Source organism: Cygnus olor, chromosome 4 (genome assembly GCF_009769625.2).
Source record: "Cygnus olor isolate bCygOlo1 chromosome 4, bCygOlo1.pri.v2, whole genome shotgun sequence".
Classification (NCBI taxonomy): domain Eukaryota; kingdom Metazoa; phylum Chordata; class Aves; order Anseriformes; family Anatidae; genus Cygnus; species Cygnus olor.
The window spans coordinates 50,705,157-50,730,862 of NC_049172.1; the positions used below are offsets into that span (position 1 = coordinate 50,705,157).

The 25,706-nt window shown below is 36.6% G+C and overlaps 1 protein-coding gene across 1 annotated transcript in view; it reads left to right on the top strand.

Moving 5' to 3' along the window:
- Positions 1-25,465, top strand: part of NFXL1 (nuclear transcription factor, X-box binding like 1) — a 43,039-nt gene extending 17,574 nt beyond the window's left edge. Inside the window, 9 exon segments of the mRNA XM_040555724.1 lie at positions 1,817-1,880; positions 1,883-1,956; positions 4,256-4,352; positions 4,355-4,421; positions 5,262-5,331; positions 12,446-12,550; positions 14,616-14,702; positions 17,796-17,849; positions 22,270-25,465. Of these exon segments, the coding sequence (XP_040411658.1) occupies positions 1,817-1,880; positions 1,883-1,956; positions 4,256-4,352; positions 4,355-4,421; positions 5,262-5,331; positions 12,446-12,550; positions 14,616-14,702; positions 17,796-17,849; positions 22,270-22,443 (792 nt within the window). The 3' untranslated portion in view covers positions 22,444-25,465.
- The last annotated feature ends 241 nt before the right edge of the window (positions 25,466-25,706 follow it).

Genomic DNA, 25,706 nt, shown 5'->3' on the forward strand with positions numbered 1-25,706 from the left:
TTACATTGCTGCTGAAATGAAGTTGTGACTCTGAGAGAGGGAGGAGGAGGAAGGGAAGGGGCAGGATAGTAGCAATGATAAAAGCTTTTGTAGTCAGCATGTGTTTTTGGGGATAGCACTATTCTGGCTGCTTCAGGCTCTTTTATTAGGCTTATCACTGGCTTTTGCTCATATGATCAACGTAAGCAAAAGCCATCGGAGACTGAGCTGTGGGATGTTTGCAGAGGGAGCAGGAGCCAGGTGTTCAGACTATGCACTACAGCTGTATTAGTGCTTTAGCCAGCACAGTGAGCTTCAGTTCTGGTGCAGGGATGTGAGAGAAGCTGGACACGATAGCCTCGTGCTTTTTGTCTGAGTTCAGCCTGCCAAGCAGACTTCCTGTTCGCAGTTTCTGGGGTCAGGATGAGAAGAGTTCAGAAGTTTTGTGAATGAATTGCGTTTTGCAGTGACTGGGTGTGGAATGCGGACTTTATTTCGGGGTGGGATCGAGAAAACACTTCTGTGGGCAAGTTCCATCTTCTACCTTGTTTCAGTTCCAGTGCTCTCCTGGTTGTGCAGTCAAACAACTTGCAAGCCTAGCAAGAGAAAAGGAGCTTGTTTTTGTGTGAATTCCTCTTCTTCTCTTAGGTGAATTGTCTTGCTCTGAAGACAGATGTGTAGTAGAGCTCGTTCAAAGTAAGTGGTAGGAGTGGTAGGACGGTAGAGTTGAAAGAGAGAAAAAGAAGGGGTGCAGAGCCAGCTGTTCAGTCCTACTAAGGCCATAACATAAAATCACAGCCTTAGTTGAGTCAAAGTGAGTTACGTCAGATTACTCTGTTGTGTAATAACATCAGAAATAGTTTCTCTTTTTCCTCTGTGAAATGGTCATAACAAAAAAAAAAAAAAAAAAATCATTTTTTGACAGCATGACAGAAACTATTTTTTCTCATGTGAATATTATGTAATGTTAGGAAAATGGGAGCACTGAGTTTCCTCTGCTGTTTTTTGATATGGAGGGTACTTATACCCTTCAGCTTTAGGAAAGTAACCTAGTTAACAAAGTTAGGAGCTTACATTCCGTTTCAGTGCCAGTGGAATTTAAAACTCCTAAATTGATGCTCGGAATTGTACTAAAAAGCTCTGTTAACTGAAGTGTTAACCTCAGAAAGAAGGTAAGAATATATCCTTCATAAGAAATTAAAACCCTGAGCCTGTCATAGAGCATCTTCTTCTTCCCTTTCCACTTCTGTGAGTTATATTTGATATGGTGACTTTGCTTTTTAAATGTCTGGCTTGCAGTTTTTTCTATTTGTAGAATGTAAGAATGTTTTTGGTCTGCGATGACCAGAACACATTAACCCAGTGAGAACAAGCTGTACCCAACGTCTGTAATAGTTGTAGAGCAGTTTTGGGAACCTTTAATGGAAGGCACAGTGTAATTAAGAAAGGATAACACCAAATGATTGAGGCTGCAATAGTGTTTAAAAGAAAAAGAAGGAAAAAAAGGAAGATATGTTGTCAAAGTTAGATAGCTTGTTTAATTAATAAAGCAAGCTTTTCTACCATGTTAATCACTGTAAAACAAACGTGTGATTTGAGGGATAGGGACCTGAAGTCTCTATGTATTAAAAAAAAAAAAAGTCAAATACTTTCCACTGGTTTTGTTCTTTAGCAAAGGGTAACATTAGACCAAAAATTTCTCTGTAATGATACTGGTTTGTGTCGTCTATCTATATATACACCACTCTCAACTCTCAGTACACGTGCAATATTTATATACAATCTGCCTGTATATATTAGATATGTATATATCCTCTTATTTTTTTGTCATTTTCAGGTGAGTCCCTTACCGTGCCACTCTGCAGGTCCCTACTCATGTAAAAGGTCTTGTGGGCGGCTTCTCGGTGTCAGAATCACACCTGCATGAAAGAATGTCACCATGTTACTAAAATCAACGGTAGTGCAGATGGAAAGAAGGTATGCTGATTTCTTTTGCTTTTGTTTTATGTATTTTATATATTGTCTTCAGTTTTAATTGGAACATAAAGAATATGCTGCTGGAAGGCACAGGATCTATTCGAGATTCTGCTGGGAGGCTTGCATGTGATCTGTTCCCACTGATGCTGTGACATTTAGCTCGTCTGTACTCCTCAGACAATAAAACTGAGACAGCGTTATGTATTTTATAAATTGTACCTTTTTGTGTTATATTAACGTACTATTATATTGCTTGTAGTCCGTCAAAAACCTCGTGACATGGATGTTTCTCTTCTAAAGTCAGTTTTTCAGAACGGTTGGGTTGAGTAACCCGTTGATAATGCCTCTAAACAATGCACTTGCAATCTACTGGGGAAACTACTGAGACGAGCTATATATGGATGGGTTGAGGAGGCTAGCATATATGTCTAAGCGCTGCAAATGTTGAAGAACAGGCAAAGACTTAAATCACTGGGGTGATACATTCATGTTTATCAATGTCTACTGGAAACTGTCATGAGACTGAGTTGCTGAAAATAATATGAAACAAATGAAAATGCAAAGGTGACTAGGTTTGAACAATCGAGCATGTAGCTTGTGCTTTGAGGGAGTCATGCTTTGGAGCAAAGAGCTTTATAAGATTTTAAAGCATTACTTTAGAAAAAGATTGCAATATAGTCTCTGGCCATTTAGAAAACTGAACAAGCATTCAGTGGATATAAATAACTGTTATATTTTAGTTTACCGTTATATTTTAACTTAAATAGGATAATTTACTTGCGAGTTCCAATCCTAGAAGAAGTGTCATCATCTATTAACTGTATATATTGCAGTTAGTATATTAATTTATAATGATTGTAGAACTTCTGTCTGAAGAGTGTGAGCTGTTAGGGCAACTTGTGGACCAGTAAATTGCAGCAGCAGAGTGACATCAGTGAATCTTGAGTGAAAACTCTTTAAATATCTCAAGTTATGACTGTAAGAGAGTGCTTACTCCTTCAGTTAAACCCATTGAAATGTATATTAATCAGGATTATGCCTGGCTCCATTTTGAAGGAAACAATACATTCTCAAAAAAAGGGATGCTTTGTACCTGGGAAGTATGGGTAGATATCATTGTTCAATTTTGTTTACATTTTATAAACTCCATTTGGTTTTGACATGTTAGTTTATCACAACAACAGAACAAAAGCTCTAAATTGCAGATGTAGTCAGAAAATGGCTGATTAAATTTCTTGCCTGTGTCTGTAATGATTTTTCTGTCTGGAATTAAGATTCGTTCTGCCTGTTGTGTTAGAAAATATAGTAGAAAGGCCAGCAGTTTGCATTTACTCACTGTTTGTTAAATTTTGTCACAGTTTTCAAAATGCTTTGAGTTGCTGTTATCTTTCCTAGGTGTTAATTCTGGGGGGGGGCTGTGTTTTGTAAATGAAGTTTGTACAAAGGTTTGTTTTTAAAATTCTTCAGCAAAAGTTGTTCAAATGTAAGCAGAAGAAAAATAGGGGGAAAGCTGTATTAAAACTTAAATCCTTATGCCCTTATATTGAACAGCAAAAAAATGAAACACTGGCATGGAATTAGTCCTTTTGGAGAAGCATTGTGTAGCCTCATTCTTGGGTAAATTGGCTTTACTTTGACTGGCTTTTGTGAGACTGAGCATTTGAGTGTGGTTATGTGCCTTAAAGAGTGTGCTGGATAGGTTCAGTTGTTAAATCATGGCGATTTTTTTCTGTGTGTATTTGCAGACTGGGGTTGTGGATAAGTTGTGAAGATAAGAATATGAATAGAAATGGAACTTAATTTACCTTTCTGATGTTCATTTCATACTTTTTAGAAGATTATACAGGCTATCGTACATGTATGGAAATGGAATGACCTAGTTTGCTTTTTAAACTTCCACGCCCCTATATTGCATGTGTCATGACTAAAGCATTAAAATATTGTGTTGGGTGGGAAGAGATGTATGAATATGAAATTATTTTTCTGAGAGTTTTCAATAGAGTATTAACAGACTTAACAGCAATTTTCCAAAGCGCTAATACTGAGAGGCTCCTTTATGTCTAGGAGGCAAAATAGGACTTTGTTTTTGACCTACTAACACTGGCATTTCTGCTTTTCTTTTTAAAACACATTTTAATAAAAACACATTTTAATATTTTGCTTGAGGGATATCCAACTGAATAGCTGAATTCTTTTGGCAAAAATACCCCAACTCTTTCTTCTATCTAAAGACTTGTTAGTTACGTCTAGCAAACAAATGGTTGGTGTTTTCTTTAGTGCTTTGTTTTTACTTTGTTAGGCAGGTCCAGAATGTTTGCAGTGTGAAGAGGAGTGTACCAAGCCACGGCCACCTGGCTGTTCTCACCGCTGTGTTTTACCCTGTCATCCTGGGGATTGCCATCATGTCTCCAGATGCTTAAAATAAAGTGTCACTGCAAACTGTCAGTTCTGTACATCGAATGCTTGTAAGTGTCAGAATTGAACTTTTCATTTGAATGCTACTAATTGGAAACCATTTGACATGTATAGGGATAGGAGCTACCCCTATGCCAAGTTATAAAACTTCTTTTAAAGGTTATCATTTTTGTATAATGCATTGTTTTTAATATTAAAATTTGCCAGTGTTTTTATTGGTGTTACTGTACTAATATAGCAAAAATAACTGTACTTTTATGGAGTCCCATGAGCAGAACTGATTTGTAGTGCTTTTATAATTCAGCAATATTTTGAGTTATGCAAATATATAGTAATCTACATAATGTTTAATCTATATATGGGTCTTTTACAGTGTATAAAGAATTCTGTAAGAAGAATTAGAATTAATGTAGCTAGTATAAAGATCCTTACAACTAAAACTCAGAAAAAATGTGGACTTGTAAAAAAAAAAAAAAAAAAAAAAAAATCCTTCAAACTCTATCTGTTTTTATTGGAAAACATAATAATAATCTGTGCTTCTTTTTAATTATTTGTAAGTGTGTGGGTAGAGGGGAAGATAGGCTTTACTAAATATAAGGTGGACTTGTGGATTTAAGCATTTTCCTCTGTGTGAATATTGCTCTGAAAACACTCATCCTACTCGTATCCTTTTTCTGTGTGTGTGTGTTCCCTTTAAAAGTATTGTAATCCTCTTGGTTCACGTGTTCTTGTCTGATAGAGTTGTAGTGTAGTTTATATAGTCCCACAGGATGTGGACAAATTACCTTACTTTTCTTTACGGTGAGATACGCTTAAAATACATCACTAACTGTATTGACTCTATTTTTTAAACTTTGGAATTGACCCCAAATACATCTTTTCCTTTATAGAAAACTAACGTCTGCTGATTTAAAAGAAAAGGATCTTCTAACTTCCTGCAAAAATCAGTGTCCAAAAGAGGTAAGCCATATTAACAAAGAAGTACTTGATTTGATGACCATCTGGAAGCTTGTGAATTTTACTTTTGTAAGGTTTTTGATACAGTTTCATAGGCTAAGCAAATTGAAGAATCTTAGTCTAAAGTAATACACTAAATGGTAGATGCAACAGGTGGTTTGTGAACTGTATCTGGAGGACAGTTACTAATGTCTTGCTGTCAAAGTTATACTGAATGATTTGGGATCTATCTCCAGGGCTAGTGAGTACTAGTACACTAGTGAGTACTTTCTGTTCATGGCTTGAAAGGGTAAGCATACAGATGAGGTTGAATGTGGAAGAGTATGTTCTTTAACATGGTTGAAAACTGATATTGAAAATACATATTCCCAAAATAATGGGGTGTGGTTTGGTTAGGACAAATACAAAAAATTGTGCTCCTGATTTTTCTTGTGCAGGGCTGTTAATCACTGTCTGTGCAACAATTCTGGGAAGGGGAAAAAAAAAAGGGTAGGAAGGGGTGGGATTGACAAGTGAGATGAAGTTGTTAATGCCTGGCTGTGACAGCGAAATGTTTAGTAGTATGAAGTTTAAGACAAGCCAGTTAATCTCTTTACTGTATTTGGTTGTATAAAGGGTTGCTGTAAAGAAGAGAAGAATAATATCCTTCGTATGTGATGTACAGGCTATGAATTAGTGACTCTAAGTGTCAGGAAGGTTGCTGTTAAATACTGCTTTTTTGAGAAGTAAAGCTTGTAGAGCACAGGAAAAATTGGTTGGAGAAGCTACAGAATTTTGTCAGTAGCAGCTTAGACATGTACCAGGATTAGTCCAGTTGTGGATATTATTGCTGTAAGACATGAGGCATGGGCCAAATGACTTCTTCCTGGACCCTCCGAGCACTGACTCTGTTCTGCATGTGTGTTTTCAGAAATCCATGTATTACTTATTGCATCTTTGTTCTTTAGTTGTCATTCGTTTTGGTGATGGTAACAGCCCTTTCTTCACTCTGTTACCCATTAGAAAACTAAAAAGTGGAAAAACATGAATAGTCAGGGATATTTTGGAAAGTGTTTCCATGCTAAGCTTTTCAGGATTTCTGAGAAATTCTGCTTCCCTGCAATAAAGAAAATGCTCGTACATATTTTGAAGTATTGAAAATACTTTAACAAAATAATAAATAATTGTGATTTTCAGTTTTGGCCTTTTACTGTGTAGCTAAGTCTTTGTCTCCAGCAATGTTTAGCTGGCACTCATAAGTAGTTTGATTCAGCCGCTCATTCTCCACTGATTCCACTCAGCTCCTTTATGCTGGTTTGCTTTTGACATCCTCTAGTCTCAGACTTACCATCTTACCTAATCTTCTGGGTTCTGCCTCAACCAAATAAACGTAGGTTCAAAACTCTTCTTTTGATGCATTATTTTCTAGTGCTGAAGATGTCAAATTTGAATCCTTGCCATACATTTCTGGTTTTTGAGTAAATGCAAAAATTGACAGTATTCCTGCTTGTCTCCCAACAGTCTCTGTTCCTCTGTTTTTCAGACAAGATTGTTAACTCATCGATGAAACCCCAACAGAAAGTCTGTGTGAGCTCTGTGCCTGCTGACATCTTCTGCTTTTTGCCCTTGTAGATGTCTTTGTGATGTCTTCTCTCTTCTGTTCATCCTCCTTATTTGTCTGTCTTGCACAAGTAAATGAATGTGCCTGTCACCATTTTCTCATCTGGATGTCTGAAAGTTCTCTTCCTGGCAGGGGAATGCTTTAGGATATTATTTCATTGTCCATTTACTTCTTAATTTTGTCCTTTCATTTCCTTCTCTTTCTTTGGTTTTATTTGCTGCAACACTTCCTCCTCTTTATTTTCAAGAGTACTTACAATTTCTTAGCATGAACTGTGTGTTCCTGTACTTCAGCTTCTCTTCAAAGATTTTTTCTGTATCTCATCTTTGACTTTGATTAATGTAGCTGTTGTGATTTTTCTGGATGTATTCCCAAAACACAGTCTGTGGTTTAAAATCCATCCAGTGGCAGTACTGAATTCTAGCTTGCAGTTAAGAATTGCCCTGTTCCACAGATGCCTTTTTTAAAACTGATTTCAGTGGGATTTGGACAGAAAGCTCGGAAAAACAGAATTGGATGTTGGATAAAGCTTTTGTTTAACTTTTAAAATTCTCATTCCAATAGATGCCTTAAAAAGAAAGATTTATGCAGCTTCTGCTACCCGCAAAATCTTTTAGTGTAATTGATGATGTAAAAATGCATACTCTTCTCTTACTGTGTCTCTAGCTCTATTTCTTACTAGTTTTCTTGAAACAAAAAATATTAGTGCAGTCCTGCTTCAGGAAATTTGTATCTTTGTTTTATCGTGTGTTTTTTTCGTCCTACTTTTCCTGATCCTGTTTTGATAACTTCAGAAGTACTGCATGTTCTTCTGAACTTTTGTCTAAAAAATTTGTTCCCTTTTTATGGATATTGAACAGTGCTAGGAATACTGCATCTGTATTATGAGTATATCGTATCGGTAGGAACTTTGGGAAAGCTGGCAGTCTTATAACACAAATGATACTAATAGTCTCTCTTAATGCTATCAGTGATATTATAAATATCATTTGAAGGAGAAGTCTTAACAGATACCCCTTTGCCACAATCCCTCTTCTCCTACTCCTGCAAATACAGTTCAAGCTTGTTGAAGAGTCCTTATGACAAGAACTTAGAAGCAACTTGGCTAAAAGATAAGGTGGAGAAAAGTACAGAATTTAGAACTTTTAAAGTTCACAATCAAATATTTCTGCTCAAAACCAAATTGGAAATGTTTTTGTGTTGTCCTCAGAGACTCAAATTGTAGGTACGGTTTTATGAGAATTTCCTTCTTCAGTGTCAGAAGCTGACCTTGGTTTACTGAGCTAGAAGAACTCAGTGAAACTGCTGTTTGTTAAAAATCAGCATGTACTGTAACTCCACCAAGTTTAGCAAAATGCAGTTTAGGTTCAATAACATTCAGTATTCTGCCGAAGTCTTAGTTTTGAGATGTTTGTCTACTTGGTTAATGGAAATTGTTTTAGACAGTGTACTACCATATTTGAATTACAGGTAGCATGCTACTTTCAGGGATTATGAAAATCGGTTATTGTCTGGTGCCTTGAAAAAATACAACAGGAACTTAAAAGTCTCACCAGGTTTCATGCTTTTGTTTTGGCTGTGGTAGTATAAAGCTATAAAGACTTTGAGTATTATATAGTACAGCTCATATTTCCTTTCTGCTTTAGGGAGAAGCAAAGTGTTTGATATTGCTACAGCTGTTAGATGGGAAGCTTTAATTAAAAAGTTCTTTGCCTTCTTTGGTAGCAATAACTAAATATCCTGTTGAAGGAAATTTAACTTTTTTTTAATCAGTAGTGATTAAATTCTTATGATCATGTTAGCAGATGTTTTGGGACAAATCTTACATTCAAGTTTTAACAGTCTATCAGCTTTCATTGTTTATATATTCACATTAATATTTGTGAACCTGTTTAACGCATTTTCCTCTATTTTATGTAATTATTATTTTCTTGACAAAATAACAGTACTTTGTACTTTTACTGTGCACTCTGATACTGTCTTAATGTGAAACATGGGACCACATTGTGACACATCTATTTTAACATGTTAGTGGCACAGAGGCAAAGTGTTAAGTTTTAAAAGTATGAGTATCCTATATTTCTATAAATGAAAGAAATGTTGTTTCTAGATTGCTAATCAAATTCTGTAAACACAGCTTGAAAATATCTGCGGCTTGCAAAAACTTCATTTTGCAAGATGCACAGCTTTGCTTCCATCATGAGGGGATTTTCCTCCATGTCTGGTTTAAGCAGTGGAGGTTTTCATAGAGCTCTGGAAGCAGAGCTACGCTTTAAACTGAAGAGTTTGCCCCATGGGTTGGAAGTGATAAATTCAGCTTTTGTACTCTTGCTGCTCAAGAGTGATGATTTCCTTGTATGTGCATTAACAGGTTGTGTTTATTACCTGCTGGTGGAAATCAGTTAAGTGTCCATAAATGTCGATTGTTTTTGTCATCTTCAGGCATGTTGTGATTTAAATGCATTGCCAAAGTGGAAAACGCTCATAAGATTTTTGTTTGTTTGTGTTCAGAGCTGTGGATTAAATGGCTTTCTTTGTAAGAGCTTGCCATGACAGCCTGCTCATTTTAGCTTTTAGCTCACTAGCTGTTGACAAGAAGACACGTTTACCATGAAAAAGATCTGAAGGGACACACTTTACATTTTAGCACCTAGAAACTTAGCATGTATACTCAAAAACAAGCAAAAAACTTCCTTCCTTCCTTCCTTCCCACTGCACTGTTTCTCCAGCAGAAGTGGTAGAATTGCTTTTATTTTCTGAGCTCCTGGGGACAATGTTGTTTTCTCACTCCTTTAACTGCCCCTCTTGATTTTATATGTTGATTTTGCATTGGAGGGAGTAAGAAGCAACTTACACTGCCAGTTTCATTCTTGCCCTGTATCCTGCTGGGTGTGAACAGTGTAGTTCCATGCACTAAATGGGTAAATACAGATGTCAGGGTTGGATTAAATATACTTCTGTGCTGTGCTCTGGCGGTATGTAACATAAGAACTTCTATTGCAGTAGGACCTGGAGGCTCACATGAGGGCTGCTGCCCAGAATTTGCAGTTTTGACATTTTTGACATGTCAGTTCTAAAACTGTTTGGGCTTTGACATTATTACTGTAAATGTGCCTAACTCCTATGGAAGAGTTAGCTGGAAGTAGTAGTTCTAGCCACAGATCTTTCTTGCCAGTGTGGGACATCTTGCAGGTGAGACTGGGTTCCTGTTACTGTGCGTGATGCTCTTGGGTAGGGAGCCAGGAGGAGGTTGATTCTCTTAATGTGCTCAGGTTGTACAGTAGCAAACTGATTTTGCAGGGTTTGTGGTCACTGTTATGCAGACTCTGATCCTGGCTGGAACTCTGAGCTCAGTAGCACGAAAGGCTTAAAGACAAGCTTCTCCCTCATCTTTTCAAAATAAGGCAAAATGCAAGATAGATTTGCTGATGATAAATTGTGCCAGAGAATATCAAGTTCCTTCTTTGGTAGGATGATCAATTTTTTTTCCTTCAGAGAAAGGGAAGCTTATTAGGTCTGCCACATCATGTTCCAACAGAAGCATTGCCATATACTGAATATCTGGTTCACATAAAGAAGAGGATTAAGGTGGACTAAAGGAAACAACTCCTTGTAGGTTTTTTTCTTATAAAACCAACCTTTCTCTTCCCCCCCCAAACTATAAACAACACCAAAAAATCCCTAAATGGGGATTTGGAGCAAGAGACGTTAGCAGTAAGGAAATTTTCCCAAGGACCGGCTTGAGGACTGATCCTGCATTGTTTTCAGTCAAACCGAAAACACGTTGGGATTTTCAGATGAAAATTTGTGGAGTGTTGTTGGTACAAGACAACTGAAGAAATACATGTGCAGAACATGCATGTGGAGCATGTTATTAGCTACAGAAAAAAACAACACAGTAAGACCATGCATGTCAAGGCTAATAATAAGTTCTTGGGAGACAGCAGAAATTCTTGTTGTCACAGCACAATTAGCTGGAAAGAAATGCAAATGAGAGCTGAAGATGTTAAGGGGAAGATATTCTATTAAGAATAAGTTTCAATTAAGGCATTGTACAAAGTCCTTCCTGCTGAGATGTCATTTGGAATATTACACGTACTTCTGGCTACTGTATTCAAGAAACATTGATTTAAGCTGGTTGAAATTCAAAAAAGGGAATAAAGAGCCTTTTATGAAAGGGCAGTAGAGAATTGTTTCAATATGAGGATGAGAACTAATGGATTTAGGCTGGCAAAAAAAAAAAAAGCTCTTGCCTCTTAAAGTGAGGACATGTGTCCATTGTGTCCCCCCCCCATGCCACTGTTTTCATGGTAAGGCATCGTGTGGTCACAGGGACCGTATGAGATGGCAGCCCGTGGTAGGGGACTGGGCTTGATGTCTTAGAGGTTCCTTCTAGTCCTGTGTGAAACGGGATGAGACTAACTGAAAAAACAATGCCCAAACCACCAAATATCTATCAGTGTAACCAGTTTGTGACTTGACATGAAAACACGTGCACCTTTTGCATAATTTTAAAATGGAAAATTTTATGTTCTGTTTTAGGTGCGATTTCATGATTCTAGTTTTGAGGTTAACTAAATCCCACTGTACTTCTAAGGACCAAATTTACTAATGTAATTTTGTAATTGTGTTATGTAGTGTTCTCATTCTTGTGGATAATGTGACGTAGTATGTATACCTTTTCAGTTATTAATAAATGAAAAATATGTATTTTAAAGTTTCCAGACTCACAGAATCATCTAGGTTGGAAGAGACCACCAAGATCACCAAGTCCAACCTCTGACCTAACACTAACAAGTCCTCCACTAAACCATATCTCTAAGCTCTACATCTAAATGTCTTTTAAAGACCTCCAGGGACGGTGACTCAAGGGTATCTTAATCCCTTGATGGCAGTTAACAGTTGAAATTTCACTTTTGATAAACACCCTCCAAAATAATTTTAACAATTTTCAATAGTTTTGTGATTTAAAACTACCTTTACAAATAAATCAAACGGATATTTCATCTGTCACCTTCAGTTATCAGCAGTATTGGGTTATGTAATTGAAAATGATAAATCAATGTTGTGAAGATTGTTTTGGAGTGTGTGTATGAGCAAGGTCGGTCAAGTTCCTAACAGTAAGTGAAAAAATTTGTTTGAACTCTTGTCATTTTTTTATCTATTATAATGCTGGGAACACTGTTACATTCCTAAAAGGTAGCATATTTAAATTGCTATATATAATTTGTGATAATATTTTGTGTGTTAATATTTGAGTGATATTTTCATTCTAAGTGTTAAAATAAAAAGTAATTCTACAGAAGCTGAAAAACTGCAATTAACAAGCAAGCGGGAAAAAAAAATCAACTTATTTCAAAGGGAAAAAAAGTCAACTTATTTCACAAGCGGGAAAAAAACTGATAAGCTGAATGAGTTTTCTGTTTAGCAGCTGTGTCTGAAATAAAACTAGTTCATAGATTCCTTGTAATTTTACGGTAACTTATTGTGTGGGGATTTTTTTTCCCCTGTTTGTAGTTGCCCTGTGGTCACCGGTGTAAAGAGATTTGCCATTCAGGTTGCTGTCCTCTGAACTGCAGCCAGAAGGTTAAACTCCGATGTCCTTGTAAGAGACTGAAAAAGGTAAATTTTTATGTTACTGCTTTGAGAGTGATGCATTTCCTTTGCGTGTTCCTAGGTTTGTGTGGATGGATTGTCTTTGGTGCAAATTGGAATTGTATCAGTTACTGAAGTAGAGCTATAACAGTTCACATCAGCTGAAGGTCTGGGTGGCACAATCAAAAGATTCTACAGAAAATATAAAGTCCTGTTAGCTCTAAAATATGTTAGCTGCCAGACTTATAATACTTCTGTCTTCAAGCACACTTGAATTTTTGTAGCTCCACTGGGAGAACAGTCAGATGATCTGGAGTGATTTAAGAAGAAAAAGCACATTTTCCTGAAGGTATCAGGAAAGCTTATAATTACAAAAGTTGGAACAAGCACAGATGTTGTGAATCCCTAACTGATGTAATCGCTTATGGTTCTCTGCAACAGTAAAAGCAAACAGAGGCATCAGTGTCCTTAACTTTTAACAGAGGTAAGGGGCAAAGCAATGTAACAAGTTCATTACAGCTATATGGCTTTATGAGGGGAAGAGCAGAGGCTGTTGTGAACTTTTGGCAAATACTAATGACTTCATGAAAACTAAAATGACTTAATGACGTAACTAAATGACTTAAGCATGGCTAAATTATTTTTCTACATACAGTAGTATACCTGTGTATTTAGTCTTTAGTGTCTGCAGCCTTCCATGTGACCTTGAAGATGAGGAGGAACAGAATTTAGTATCTAATAATTACAATTGAATTCTCCTCTACAGAAATACTGGTCTTCTGCCCACATATGCTACTATTAATTGTTTATAGGACACTTATTCCAAGCTGCCCTCCACATATACCTTATCTTGATGGTGAATAGATGATCCAGGTTTACCAGAGGAACCTCAGCGTTTCTGTTCTGCTGCCATCACCTGAATTTCCTTTCAAAACACCTGTCACTATTAAGACAGGCCTGTCACCAACACTCTCCTAAGAATAACTGTTCTTTGCTTTGAATGGGCTGGTTCTAGCCTTTTCCTGTACTTGTGCTTGGTCCCACTTTTCTGTCCTTGGAGCTTGCTACAAGAATTAAGTATTGGATTTTCTAAGCTTTGGAGATCAATATCAGCCTTTCTTAGCTGATTTCTTATCAGAGGAGTCATTGAACCAGCATGACCAATATCTGATGTATGAGTTCATGGTTTGAGTGTAAAACAGGAGGATTTTTTTCTTCCTCTTCTGGTGTTGATATTAATGTGGCATCATGACACTGTGCATGTGGAAATATAAGGAAATATAAACCACTTGAATTTGTAACTCTGTCAACTTATAGCAGACCATATTCTTTACCATCTCTTCAAGTGTTTTTTTCTTTTACATGCTTGAATTGGTCTGAAGGATAGTTAGGTTTCAAAAAAATATTCTCAAACTGTATCCATACCCTTAAAAAAAAGTTTAAAAAAGTGTCTTATTCATAAGTTGCATTCTTATTTTTTTGTTTAACATCACATAAGTAAACTTCTGGGGATTTTTTGTATGCATTATGAAAATTGAAAACTTGTTCTGCTTATCGTCAAAATTATGAAAACCAGTATAGCTTCTTTTATGTTAGCATGCTTTCCTGCAAAGTCCTTCATAGGCTAGTAATACGGATAATAACGGTTCTGTCTTCTGTTTTTGTTTTTTTTTTTTGTCTTCAATATTAGGAAGGGGGAAGGGGAGGAAGTGAGGGAGATCTTCCCATGACCAGACCTTGCCCTGTAGTCTCAGCCAGTTAAGAGAATGCATATGAAGTTACTGAGACTCTGAATGGTAACTCTTTATACCAGAGTTCACAAGGTTATATTACTTTGTCTTAAATAAACAAGCAGGAAAAAAAAAGAGAAGAGAGGAAAAATTAAACTGAACTGTTCAAGGAAGACAGAAAAGGACACTTCAGTACAAAGTTGCAGGTTCAAATAATATTTATTCATTAGCTTTATTCTCTGTGTAACAACAGTTTTAACAAATAAGAATGTTTTACAATTATTTTCATAACAAAATGAACATTATAATTCTAATTTTATATAGGGAAATGGATTATAAACTACTGAATTTATACTTAACAGGAAGTACAGTGCAGCAAGATACAAGAAGGCCAAGTTTCACTGGAATGTGATGCATTATGCAAGGAAATGAAACGGAAGGCATCTGAGGTAATGGATCCGTTGTAGTTATAATTTATCCTAATTGCTTTGAGAAAAGTTGGAAAAAATGAATGCGGAATTATTTTTTCAAGACAATACCAGCAAGCGATACAACGTAATTCAATGTGTGGTTTAATAGCAGCTACCTTTTCAGACTATTAAATTTGGCTTAGTGGAGAGAATTGCAATGCTTGTAGACAGTGCTAAGTAACTCAGTGAACTCCTGTGTTAAAATAATACTATTTTTTTTAACATACTTTGTTAGAACTGGAGCTTTCCTGTTCTGCTGAGATCAAGTGCAAGTCATCCCTGCTGCTGATCAGAGCTGTAGGATTAGGGCCAGCCACTTCACAGGACATTTAGACCTGCTTTTTCCATTTGAAAGTTGGTCAGATTGAGGACTCACGAAGTATGTGATCTTCTCACACACTGTTATCCTGTACTAGAAGTATGGAGAGATTTCAGCAATTGCAGTATGCTTTTCAGCCTGTTATAAGCAGGGCTACTCTCTAGTTCTTCTGTTTTATGGAGTAAAGAAACTGCTGCATAATCTCACTTAGAGACAGAATATCGACGTTGCTTTTATTGGCCTTTTATGGAAACATAAAGAATTGGTGCATAAATTGCTTGGAGTTTATCAGCTAAGCATTAGATGTAATAAACATACAATCAAAAAAACTCAGTCTGTTGAGCAAGTCAGAAGTCAAACTGACTTCTGTCTGCTTCTGCTCAGAATTTTGGGATTAACAAGCAAATTCTAACATACCACATAAACCAAATCCTACAACTTTGAAAGCAGCTTGAATGCTAAGACTCTAGAAATCTCAGCAATAACAAGTCATTCCAGTAAGAATGTGGAAGTGAGTTCATAAGATGTGGAGTGCACTAAAGCTGGGTGAATTTATAAAACCCTACATGAACCAGGACACAGGAGCACATTTCAGTGTGGTACAGCACACTGTCAGCTGCTGTCTTGCATTAGCGGATATTATTTCCTATTTCTTGCTCATGCTATTGCATCCTACTAGGAGGAATATTCTAATGCAACAAGCAAGTGATTACAAGTTTCTACTATAAGCAATGCCACAGATACATTGTGTGGTGTACCTTCTTCACAAAAGAATATGAATTTCTTTGTTTTGGGTTTTTATATGAAGTTTGATTAAAATTCTTACTAGGCACCTTTTTGCAGCCTGAGTGGACTTGCAAATGACATGCTAGAATGACCTCCTATGATATGCACTTGACAAAATCAGTTTATTATGTCAATTACTATTTCATGTGTCAAGACTGTTAAAATTGCAGACGGTTACAAAAATAATGTAGTTTGCACCATTGCAAAGTGACCATCAGTTTCCAAAAATGAAGTGTGTTAACTCTTAATAAATTAACTCTTAATGTATGGCACACACTGAGTATGTGCACTTCTGAGGAATTCAAAGCATCTCTTACTGTACATTTTATTAAAGAAATAGTTCTAGATTTTTTTTTTCCTGCACCGGTTATAATGGATAATCTTCCCATTACCTATGTATCTTACACAAATATAACCACACCAGTACAAAAAAAGAAGCTCTTTTGTTGCTTTATTCTACTTTGTGGGTCACTTTTTTCTTTTGGAGCTGATGTTCTGCCATTAGATGGCAGTGAAATACCAGGAGCATAGTTGCGCATTTTTCTCCCACACCAAACTCTCCTGTTTCAGATACACATGGCTGTAAAGATCTTTTATATGCTTTTGTAGAGAGATTGTCATAGTCTAGTTTAATGGAATTCTTAATAATATTTGATATGTGGTTTAACAATCTATAAAATTGTCTGAAAACCTGCAAATATGACTGTTTCATTGACCCTATCCTCAGTACGCATTCTTTGAGCTACAGTATTCTAAAGCGTGAGCTACTGTGCCTTCTGCTTAGCCTTCAGGAGTTCTTGAATTGCAAATTGATTGGAACAAATTCCATCTACAAACCACATTGGGTCAATTGTCACTGTTAGTATGCAAATTATATGTGTATGTGTGTACACATACAGAACAGTTATTAGGATCAAGGTGGTTTTTAATTTCAAGTTATTAATCAGATTTGTACATGTAAAATTAGAAGGTAGTGGTTCAGTGGCCGCAGTATTCCCTCTGTTACGAACTTGGCTTCTGTTAAGGCACAGAATGAAATTTGCTTTTGTATTGTGAAAAATATTTGTCTTATTCCTATTTAGTATCTTCACACTCTTCAGGTTTTTGTGGCCTGTTAATCACCTACTTTTCACCTGATGAATCCGTTATATGTGTTGTCTTTAGATGAAGTCACTCCATCCTGTTGTCCTTTACACGTGTTCAGACTACACATCCTTTTGTTATTGCAGGACCAAAACTGAATGCAGGAGCTAAGAGTCAAGTGCATCATGTGTTCATATTTTAATGTGTTTCTGTACCATTTTTTTCCTCATAATTTCTGGCGTTTAATTTGCTTTCTTGAACAGTTCAAAACACTCATATAGAAATATCAATTTTAAGTCCAAGATTTCTTTTCGTATGAATTTCTGATGGTGGAACACATTTAATTACATTCACAGTTTGTGTAGCACCAAGGGCATTAAAGCAATTTGAGTATGCATTATCCAATATATGTCATTCAGTACAAATGTAGAGGCTTCCTTCTGCTCTGTTAGTCAGGAAGTATTTGAACTACTTGGAATGAAATTATATATAAGAATTATATGTATGTGTACAGTGTACTGAATTGAGGATTAAGTTCCTGAAAACTTACAGTGACTTTCTTAGGGAATTTCTCCTGGCTGTTAGTGAATAAACTTTTTTTTTTTTTCTTCCCAGGTTTTATATTTGTCAGTTGAGCTTGTTGAGTTAGTTAGAAGTTCACTTTATAGCCTTCTAGCATCCATTATGCGTGTTGTGGTTTTCAAACCACAGTTTGAAAAGTTGATATAGCTTCTTGGAATATTTTGTAATCTGAATAAGTTCAGAGCTCACTTGATTGATGTTTTGCTTCCTTTTGCTGAGAACTGTTCTATAAAGTGTAATTATGAGAAAATAGGTTTAGCTGCTTTTATAACAGTTGCTTATCGCTTTGTATGTTTGAACAGATAAAAGAGGCAGAAGCTAAAGCTGCTATTGAAGAAGAGAAACGAAGACAGCAGGTATCAGCCTTTTTTCTTCCTCCTTTACTAACCTTGCACTGTTAGTACATCTGTACCCATTGTGAGAGAATCAAGAAACCTAAACTGGTCTTTGTCCTTCAAGGTCTGGTAGGATGCAGGGTGTATTTACTGTAACTGCTATTGCTGGTCAGTGTATGTTGTCATCATTGTAATCCAAGAAGCTTCTGTGCCAGCTACCTGGAGACTCTAATACTAATCTTATTTCTGAAATTAACTCTCAACTCAGTTACTGGTGACCGTTAGGTCAGGTTTGTCATCTAGAGGCTACAGCCTTAATGCACTCCTTCCAACAGGCGTATATGCCTGTGCCAGAGCATTTGACGTAAAGTCATGTTCTAAGAGCAGTGTGTGGTGTCTGACTCTCCTTCTACTCATTTATCAGAACAGTTTTATGTGTTACTTGTGTTTTCACCTGGATTTCACATTCCGTTCTTATCACAGAGCAGCAGCTCATCCTCTGCTTGAAGAGGGTGTGGAAGACTTACTCACAGGAGCGATCATTTTGTACCATTCTCCCAGTCTCATTAGGACATTCCTGGGTAGAGAGGTTCTCTGTGGGTCACAACTTCAGTGATGCATACTTTGATTAATTGCCCAGAGGAATTACTGAAGTGTTATGGCTCTTAACCAATGCTCTAGCAAGGCCTACTTTTGTTTTTCTTACAGGAGTTTCTCTGCCTCCCATGCTGGAAAAGCATGCAGTTATGTGCCTAGTGTCCAGGGGACCAGGCATTGCTTTGTGATCATCTTGTAGTGTTTATTGTTACATTCATGCCTCAACTGTCTACAATGTTGATCACATGTTCCTTCATACAACTCATAGACAGTTCATCTAGTTCTTTTGTTCTCTAAGTTGAGTTTGGAAATGTTACTTGCTGAGCTTTGTTCTGGAACTATAGCATGCATACAAAATGTTTGAAGCATTTTGTTTAGGCGGAGATAGTCCTTAAATGACAGAGCTGCAAGCTGAATACTGAAATGTACAAATGGACTTTTACAGAGAACATTTGTTGGGCGAGAAATTCAAAGTCGCTGGCTCTTGTATTGTCCTGATTGCATTTTCATGCATTCCAGAAGTCATCTTTCCATTCACTAATGATTTTTGCATCAAAAACACTTAACTTATGGTCCCTCTAGTGTAGTAGACTTACTCCACCAGCAGTGTGTGCAACATCATTTTTGTCTTGATTGTTGAGCAGGAATTGTTTCCCTGCAGTCACTCCCCATTTGTTTTCGTCTTGTACGTTCACTGAATAGTTACAGTCCAGCAGTACCATATATGACAAACACTTCTGCATACGTGTTTTGTGATGGACTGTGACTTCAGGGATAGAAGACTTCACCTATATGTAATCAAGCCTATTAACAGGTTAATTAATAATGTCCAGTTGTATAGCACAATGGCAAAGATTATTCTAGGACAAAAGTAACTAATAAATAGGCTTCAGAACTGCACACAAGTAATACCAGCTACTGCTGCCTTTTATCTAACATTGATTCCTTTCCAACTTGATCTCATAATCCACCATCTGGTGATGCATGTTGGAGCACACCGCTGTCATGGGATGCTGGGTCACATTATACTGAATAAATGCTCTTACTCCCTTCTGAAAAAAAGTGTGCACCTTGTATCATGTTCCTGATCTCATTAGCACCTTTTTGTACAGCCAGTTCATCTGTTAGTCACAGCTTCTTGAGACCTCTTTTGATTAATACTACAAACTCATTAGTGCTCTGGTAAGTCTGCAAACTTCCATTTTGGTGTTTGCTGTATTTGGAGGCAGTTTCTGCTTATATCACTTACAGATGGAATCACTTGTTTCTTACTGGAAGGGGAGGTGGCTTGGATAGTCTTCTCATCATGGGCCTAGCAGCCAAACTTTCCTTCTGCTTCCAATTCAGAAGCACTGCTTGAAGTCAGTTTTCACAGTTGCTAGAGATAGAAAAAAGCTCAGTGCTTTGATTATTTAGCTACTCAAACCAAGCTCTCTGTCCCACTCCAATGTAAAAGATTTGGTTAAATTCTTGAGCTAATTTGTAATAGTTAAGCATTTCAGTTCTGAAAGTTGGGGTCTCAAACCTGAATTATGATGTAATGAATTGTATCAGAGTTTTTCTCCTCTTTTCTTAAAGAAAAATGTTTTAACGTCTCCTTAAAAGTTACAAAAGTCATCCAACCCACCCACCCACCCCCATATATAAAATAATAATTAAAAATAATGCAATTTCAGGATATATTCCTTTTGTCTCAATAGTCCCTGTTGTTTGATTTCATTTAGCTACATTTTCCCATGGGGCTGCTGCTCCTTTCAGTGCAGGGAGAATGTAAAGGTTAATGCATGAAGGAGCAAAATGCAGTACCTGAGCTACACTAAACTGCATGGTATCTGTCAACAAATTAGTTTGAGTATATAGCTCAAATAAATACATTTCATTTTACTTCTAATGCATTTGTACACAAAAAAAGTTCACACTAAATAAAAAGCTAGAGCTTGTTCAGTTTGGAAAAAAATAAGGTAGTCTGAAGGCTGGGCACAAGTATTGCTTTATTGTTCAGAGATCACTGAGGTGACACTTTGGGAACGATGAAAATTATATAAAATCTGTAGGTAGCTTCAAGGATAGTGATTGCATCTTTCTCATTCTGTACCCACGAACCTTTGTTCGTTCTGTGTTTTGTTTTTTATAGTGTATTTATTTTTAGCTGGGTTTTTATAAAGATCACTAGGAAAGCAATTCAATACATGTTATATAATTGTTCAAGCCCTATATTTTAATTCAGATTACTGCAATTCATGAAGCACTTCATGATCAGAAATACATAATAACTGCAGAAGCCCAGAATTTTATTTAGCATCTGTGCAAAATGAAATATTGCCAAATTATATATAAATCTTAAGAACTCTGCACTTGCCTCCAGATTTTGGATTTTGAAAAATTGTTTCATTAAAATGCTTCACTTCTCTGAAGGAGGATTAGCTACTTGAAAGTAATCTTGTTTCAAATAACAGGCTGTGGAACTTCGTCTGAACTTTTCTCCCATCTCATCAGAGAAATGCCAGTTTCTGCCTTTATTAGGTACAAAGTAATAGGCATTAAAATGGGTCCCTTCCTCCTGCTAATAGTGGTATCTGTCACAAGAAAGGAAGTAAGATGCACTTTGTGAAACTCTGACAAATATTTGCTGTCAGTAGAGGAAGACCAGACAATCTTGAGCTCCAAAGGGAAATTATATTTACTCGAGTACTTCTCTGCCCATTTCCCAAAACAGACCTATTCTTGTTTCTTTAATGCACCTATCTTATTGTCTAGGTTCCATTCTTCCTGGCAGCATGGCTGTAGCCATCATGTAGATTTATTTCGTTTCATAGACAGACTTTGCCTGTTTGCTGTCCACATTTCCTCTGCTTAAACTTTGCACCTTTTGCCCAGCCAGTCCTGGCTTGCAGTATTCTGCTTCTCTGATGTCTCTTCTCTCTTTCAGTGCATCTAGCATCTCTGCTCCATGTCTCCTTCAACTCTACTAAAAATCTGGATAATTGTCAGAGCTTTTCTGTTTCTAATCTGTCTCAACTCTCTCAAAGAGCCTCTTTTGTGGTCTTCCTAGCAATCAGATGGCTCCAGTGGTCCTTGTTTCTCCTCGCTGGAGTCCAGTCCCAGTCTTAAACTGTGTTCCACATTGTATAATTCCAGTTTTTCAACTTCATACTCGAAAAAGTTTTGCCTTGAGTTGATATCCTTTTAAGAGGAAGTGTGTTCCTAGAGCTTGGAGAGGGGAGGAAGAAGGACCAGAGGGTCCTGCTGGGTCCCTTCCAGGAATGACCCTGGAACTGCTGTTTTGGGTAGAAGCTTGGCATTGTTCTTTTTTCCAGTTGCTTTGCTTCTTTCCTGGGCATAATGGCATGTGTCTTATTTTGAAGGGTGCTGTAGGCCTATTATAATATTTTTATGCTTTGGTTTAGCAGAGTACATCCTTATTACAGGAGGAAGATCTTTTAAGATTTCGGCCTATGCTTTTACATATGTTACTTTAATAGCTTAAATACTTACAAGTGCTTTTCTGTAATGGGAAAATAATGTATTTTTAGCCAATGCTATGGAAATAGCAATCTCATCTTGGCTTAATATATTCAGCTTGAGACAGAAATCTCATGTGAAACTTCATTTGGTTGCATTTTTGCAACACTTTATAGGAAACTAAACAATGGTGTAACACTTGGAAGCAAAGTGCTTTGTTACCATGGGATATGGTGCTACTATCTCATCTGTAGGAGATGTGTAACTTCATTGGCTGCTGGTTACTTTTATAAATGGATTTGGGGAATGTTACTTAAAATCTGCACGTTTCCTTGTTTTTAATCCTGACACAATGCCAACTACTTTTGGTTTTCTCATCTAGGCTGAACTGGAAGCTTTTGAAAACAGATTAAAAGGGCGAAGAAAGAATAAGCGGAGAAAGGATGAAATAGAAATTGAACAGTCATCATGGCAAAAATATAAAAACCTCATTATGCTGCCAGTGTTCGGAGTTGCTGTTGTGATGATTGCATGGCTCATGGTCTACAATGACTGAAACAACTCAATATTTAATATACCTCAGTCAGGTAGCTATTATTCCTAGAATGTTAGTCTGTGTGTAACAGAACCTAATATGCGTAGATTATGTATGTATACTATTTGCCAAGAAAAGTGCAGAGGAGGGAAGAAATGTCACCTTTTGTGTCATTACATTTGCAGCACAAAACTGAATTCAGACACTGAAAGTAATGAAATAGTAAATCTTAGTCTACACTGAAGTGCTGATGTAATTTGTCTGAGATCCATTAACATCTGTTCTATTAATATATTGAGTTACTTTTCCATGTCTCCATTTCACAATATTAAAAATAGCTTAGTATAAAATGCTTTCTTGAATATTTGTTTCCCATAAAATCAATTCAGTGTTTTGTTAAAAATCAGCGTTCTTAAGCTAGACCTTCTGTTCTATCACACAATTTCTGTGCTTCATGCCAGTTTTAATGGTAACAACGAATGGGGAACTTCAGATCACTTGTTTGAGTATTCTGTGGCCTCATGTCAAAACTTTGTTTAGTGAAGGGAAATGTGAACGGTCTTTCAAGTCAACTGTATTACAAACAATAAATCGGGCCCCCTTGCAGACTGAGTGACTTTGTTTGTTTTTCCATACCTGGTTCTCCTCAAAATCAAATCAATTGAAAACTTAATTTAGTGGACAGATGCATATCCTGAACATGCGTTTGAAGTACTTTCAGGGTATGGAGATATGTTCTTACCACTGCTTCTGTAGCTGAGAGCAGAAAAACAAATTGAAATTAAACATAGAGCGTCACTGGAATATTTGTACAGATAAATATCACATTTGAATATTTGCATAGATGTACAAAAATGTAAAGTGGTTGAACAGTGTAACAATACAGTTATGTTTTCCATCTGGGTGGCTAGCCATCTAGCTAACTTTTAAAATATTTAAATATTTTCTTACTGACAGTTTAGAATGCCTTGCTGTAGGATATTGGTTGATAGAACTGCAAGGTTTACATGGCTTCAAGTTAAAAGAGAAGCTACATCATCTCAGCAGAGGGGCTGCAAGTTAAATCTGAGGTGTAGGGGGAGAATGAGAAAACGGAATTTTTAAATCTTTGTTGGAAATCTTATGGTGATACTTGAGCAACCTGGGTAACTGGAAAGTGCTTACAAGATCCTTCAAAAGATGAGGTACAAAGCTGGCAGCTTGTGGAGTTCTGTTTGTGGGATATGTTCCCCCCACAGCACTTTTAAATTATTAAAAACATTGCAAAAGCAGTGGGACCATTTGTATAAAGTAGTAGAGAAGATTGCAGTTTGTTTGAAAGCTCTTTCAGTTAGTTTTGGCCCACATGTGAAAGGACTCAGTACCAGTCTGAGCTGAAATCTGAATGTAATTAGGGTTCAGCAGCAGAAAAAGAAAAGCTGCAAAAGACAGTAGCTTTCAGATTGCATAGACTGACAAAATGAGGGAAACGGTTTCTTTTGAATTTTTCACCTAAGTTGGTGAAGGATAAGAGACATGAAGAAAAATTGGCAATATTTAGCATGAATTGGTGCTACTTGATAGATTTTTTTTTTCTATTGACTTTAAAAATGTATACTAATTCTGTCAGGCTATTAGTATGTAAAGCTGTAGAATTAAAATTGCTGTAGAACTGAATTTACAGCAGGCAATCACAGTTGTGTGTCTACTGAATTCTCTTGTTTCCTTGTGTAAGGAATAAACTATTTTCTGTATTGTTGCTTTAACTCTCTTCTAAAATACTGACACCTGCGAGATAATTCCATGTTGTAAGTGTTGTTTCTTTAACCAAGTGAGGTGATGCTATTATGGGACAGCTTAGGCCTGTAATTCTCGTGCCACTGAAAGAAAAAGAAAGGAGGTTTTTATTCAGGTGAAGTAAAATGTGATCTATTGTCCAAAAATACAAAAAGATACCTTTGTAGTTGGAATATTTAGGTCAACGTGAATGACGCCATTGTGGAAACAGCTTTTATCTTACGTGAATATAACCCATTTTTCTATTTACTGTAAGATATTTCTTTAAAACAAGTACAATGTAAAAGTTTCTCCCTGCCTCTCTGGCAAAGAGAAGAAATCTCTCTACAGAGCTTTAAAAATGATCTGCACTTGAGTTGCATGTTTCAAGTAGTTCTTCGTGTTCTTTTCTGAATATTTTGCAATGTTTGTGTGACATATTGGAAAGGAAAAGACTTGCTTCTGATTGATCGTCTTGATTATAATAAAGCATACAACTCCTTAAAATTCATTCCGTTCATACATGCGAGTGTGCGTGCAAGCATATTCTCTTTCTTAAAAGATGTGTGTCTCTCCTGAACCTCACATATGTGAGGCATACCTATTTTTGAAATGTTATTCAAAATAGTTCTGGATATCTTATCCAACCATCTGAGTCATTTGCACTCTGTTGGTCTGCCTGCTGAACCAGATATTTGTTTCTTGGCATTAAAAAAAAAAAGTGTGGGGGTTCAAGCAATCTGCGGTTTAATAAATCACTGGCTTCTATTTGTTGTTTTTAAAAAAATTATTTCTACAGTTCATTTTTTGCCTTTTGTTTTTGGTTCGAGCTCCACATGTTGCAAGCATGACAACTTTGAAGAAAAAGGTATGGATGAAATCATCTGTTATTCAGGATACAGGAAATATTTTGAATATTTCAGGTATTTTGAATGTTAACAATTTACCAAAAAAGTGTATTGATAAATATACATAAGAATAAATGATATAATCTGACCTGATGTTGAAGGGAAATTATAGAGACAAGTCCGATGATGAGCATACTGTGCATTCAGAATATTTAGTTGCATGTAAAATGAAAAAATAACAAAACTTCCAAGGGTTTTTCCTGATTCTGAATGCATTCTAGTAAGCATTCATCTTTTTGCTGAATTAAGGTGCTTACAAGTTGTCAATATTTTGGATTGGAAACTCCTTGGACAGGTTTGTTCCCTGTAAGAGTAACAAGGCCCTTGTGTATGTTCATTGAATGTAAAAAAACAAGTCATACAATAAACACATCCAAAACAACTTGAAAATTTGTTTCTTTCTGCCTAGTATCATAAAGCAGCAAACTTTTCCTGGGTAGTAACGGCTGATGTGCTGAAACGGAAGTTTTAGGCATGCTCTCTGTTCCCCTCTTTGGCAGGGGTAGGTTTTACTACTCAGATGAACACTGAAATTACTTAATCATGTTCCTCCATGGTGGTACTCTGATAATTGTGAGAATGGGTTGGTGAAGCTGATTAAGATAAAACAAATGGGAGTGG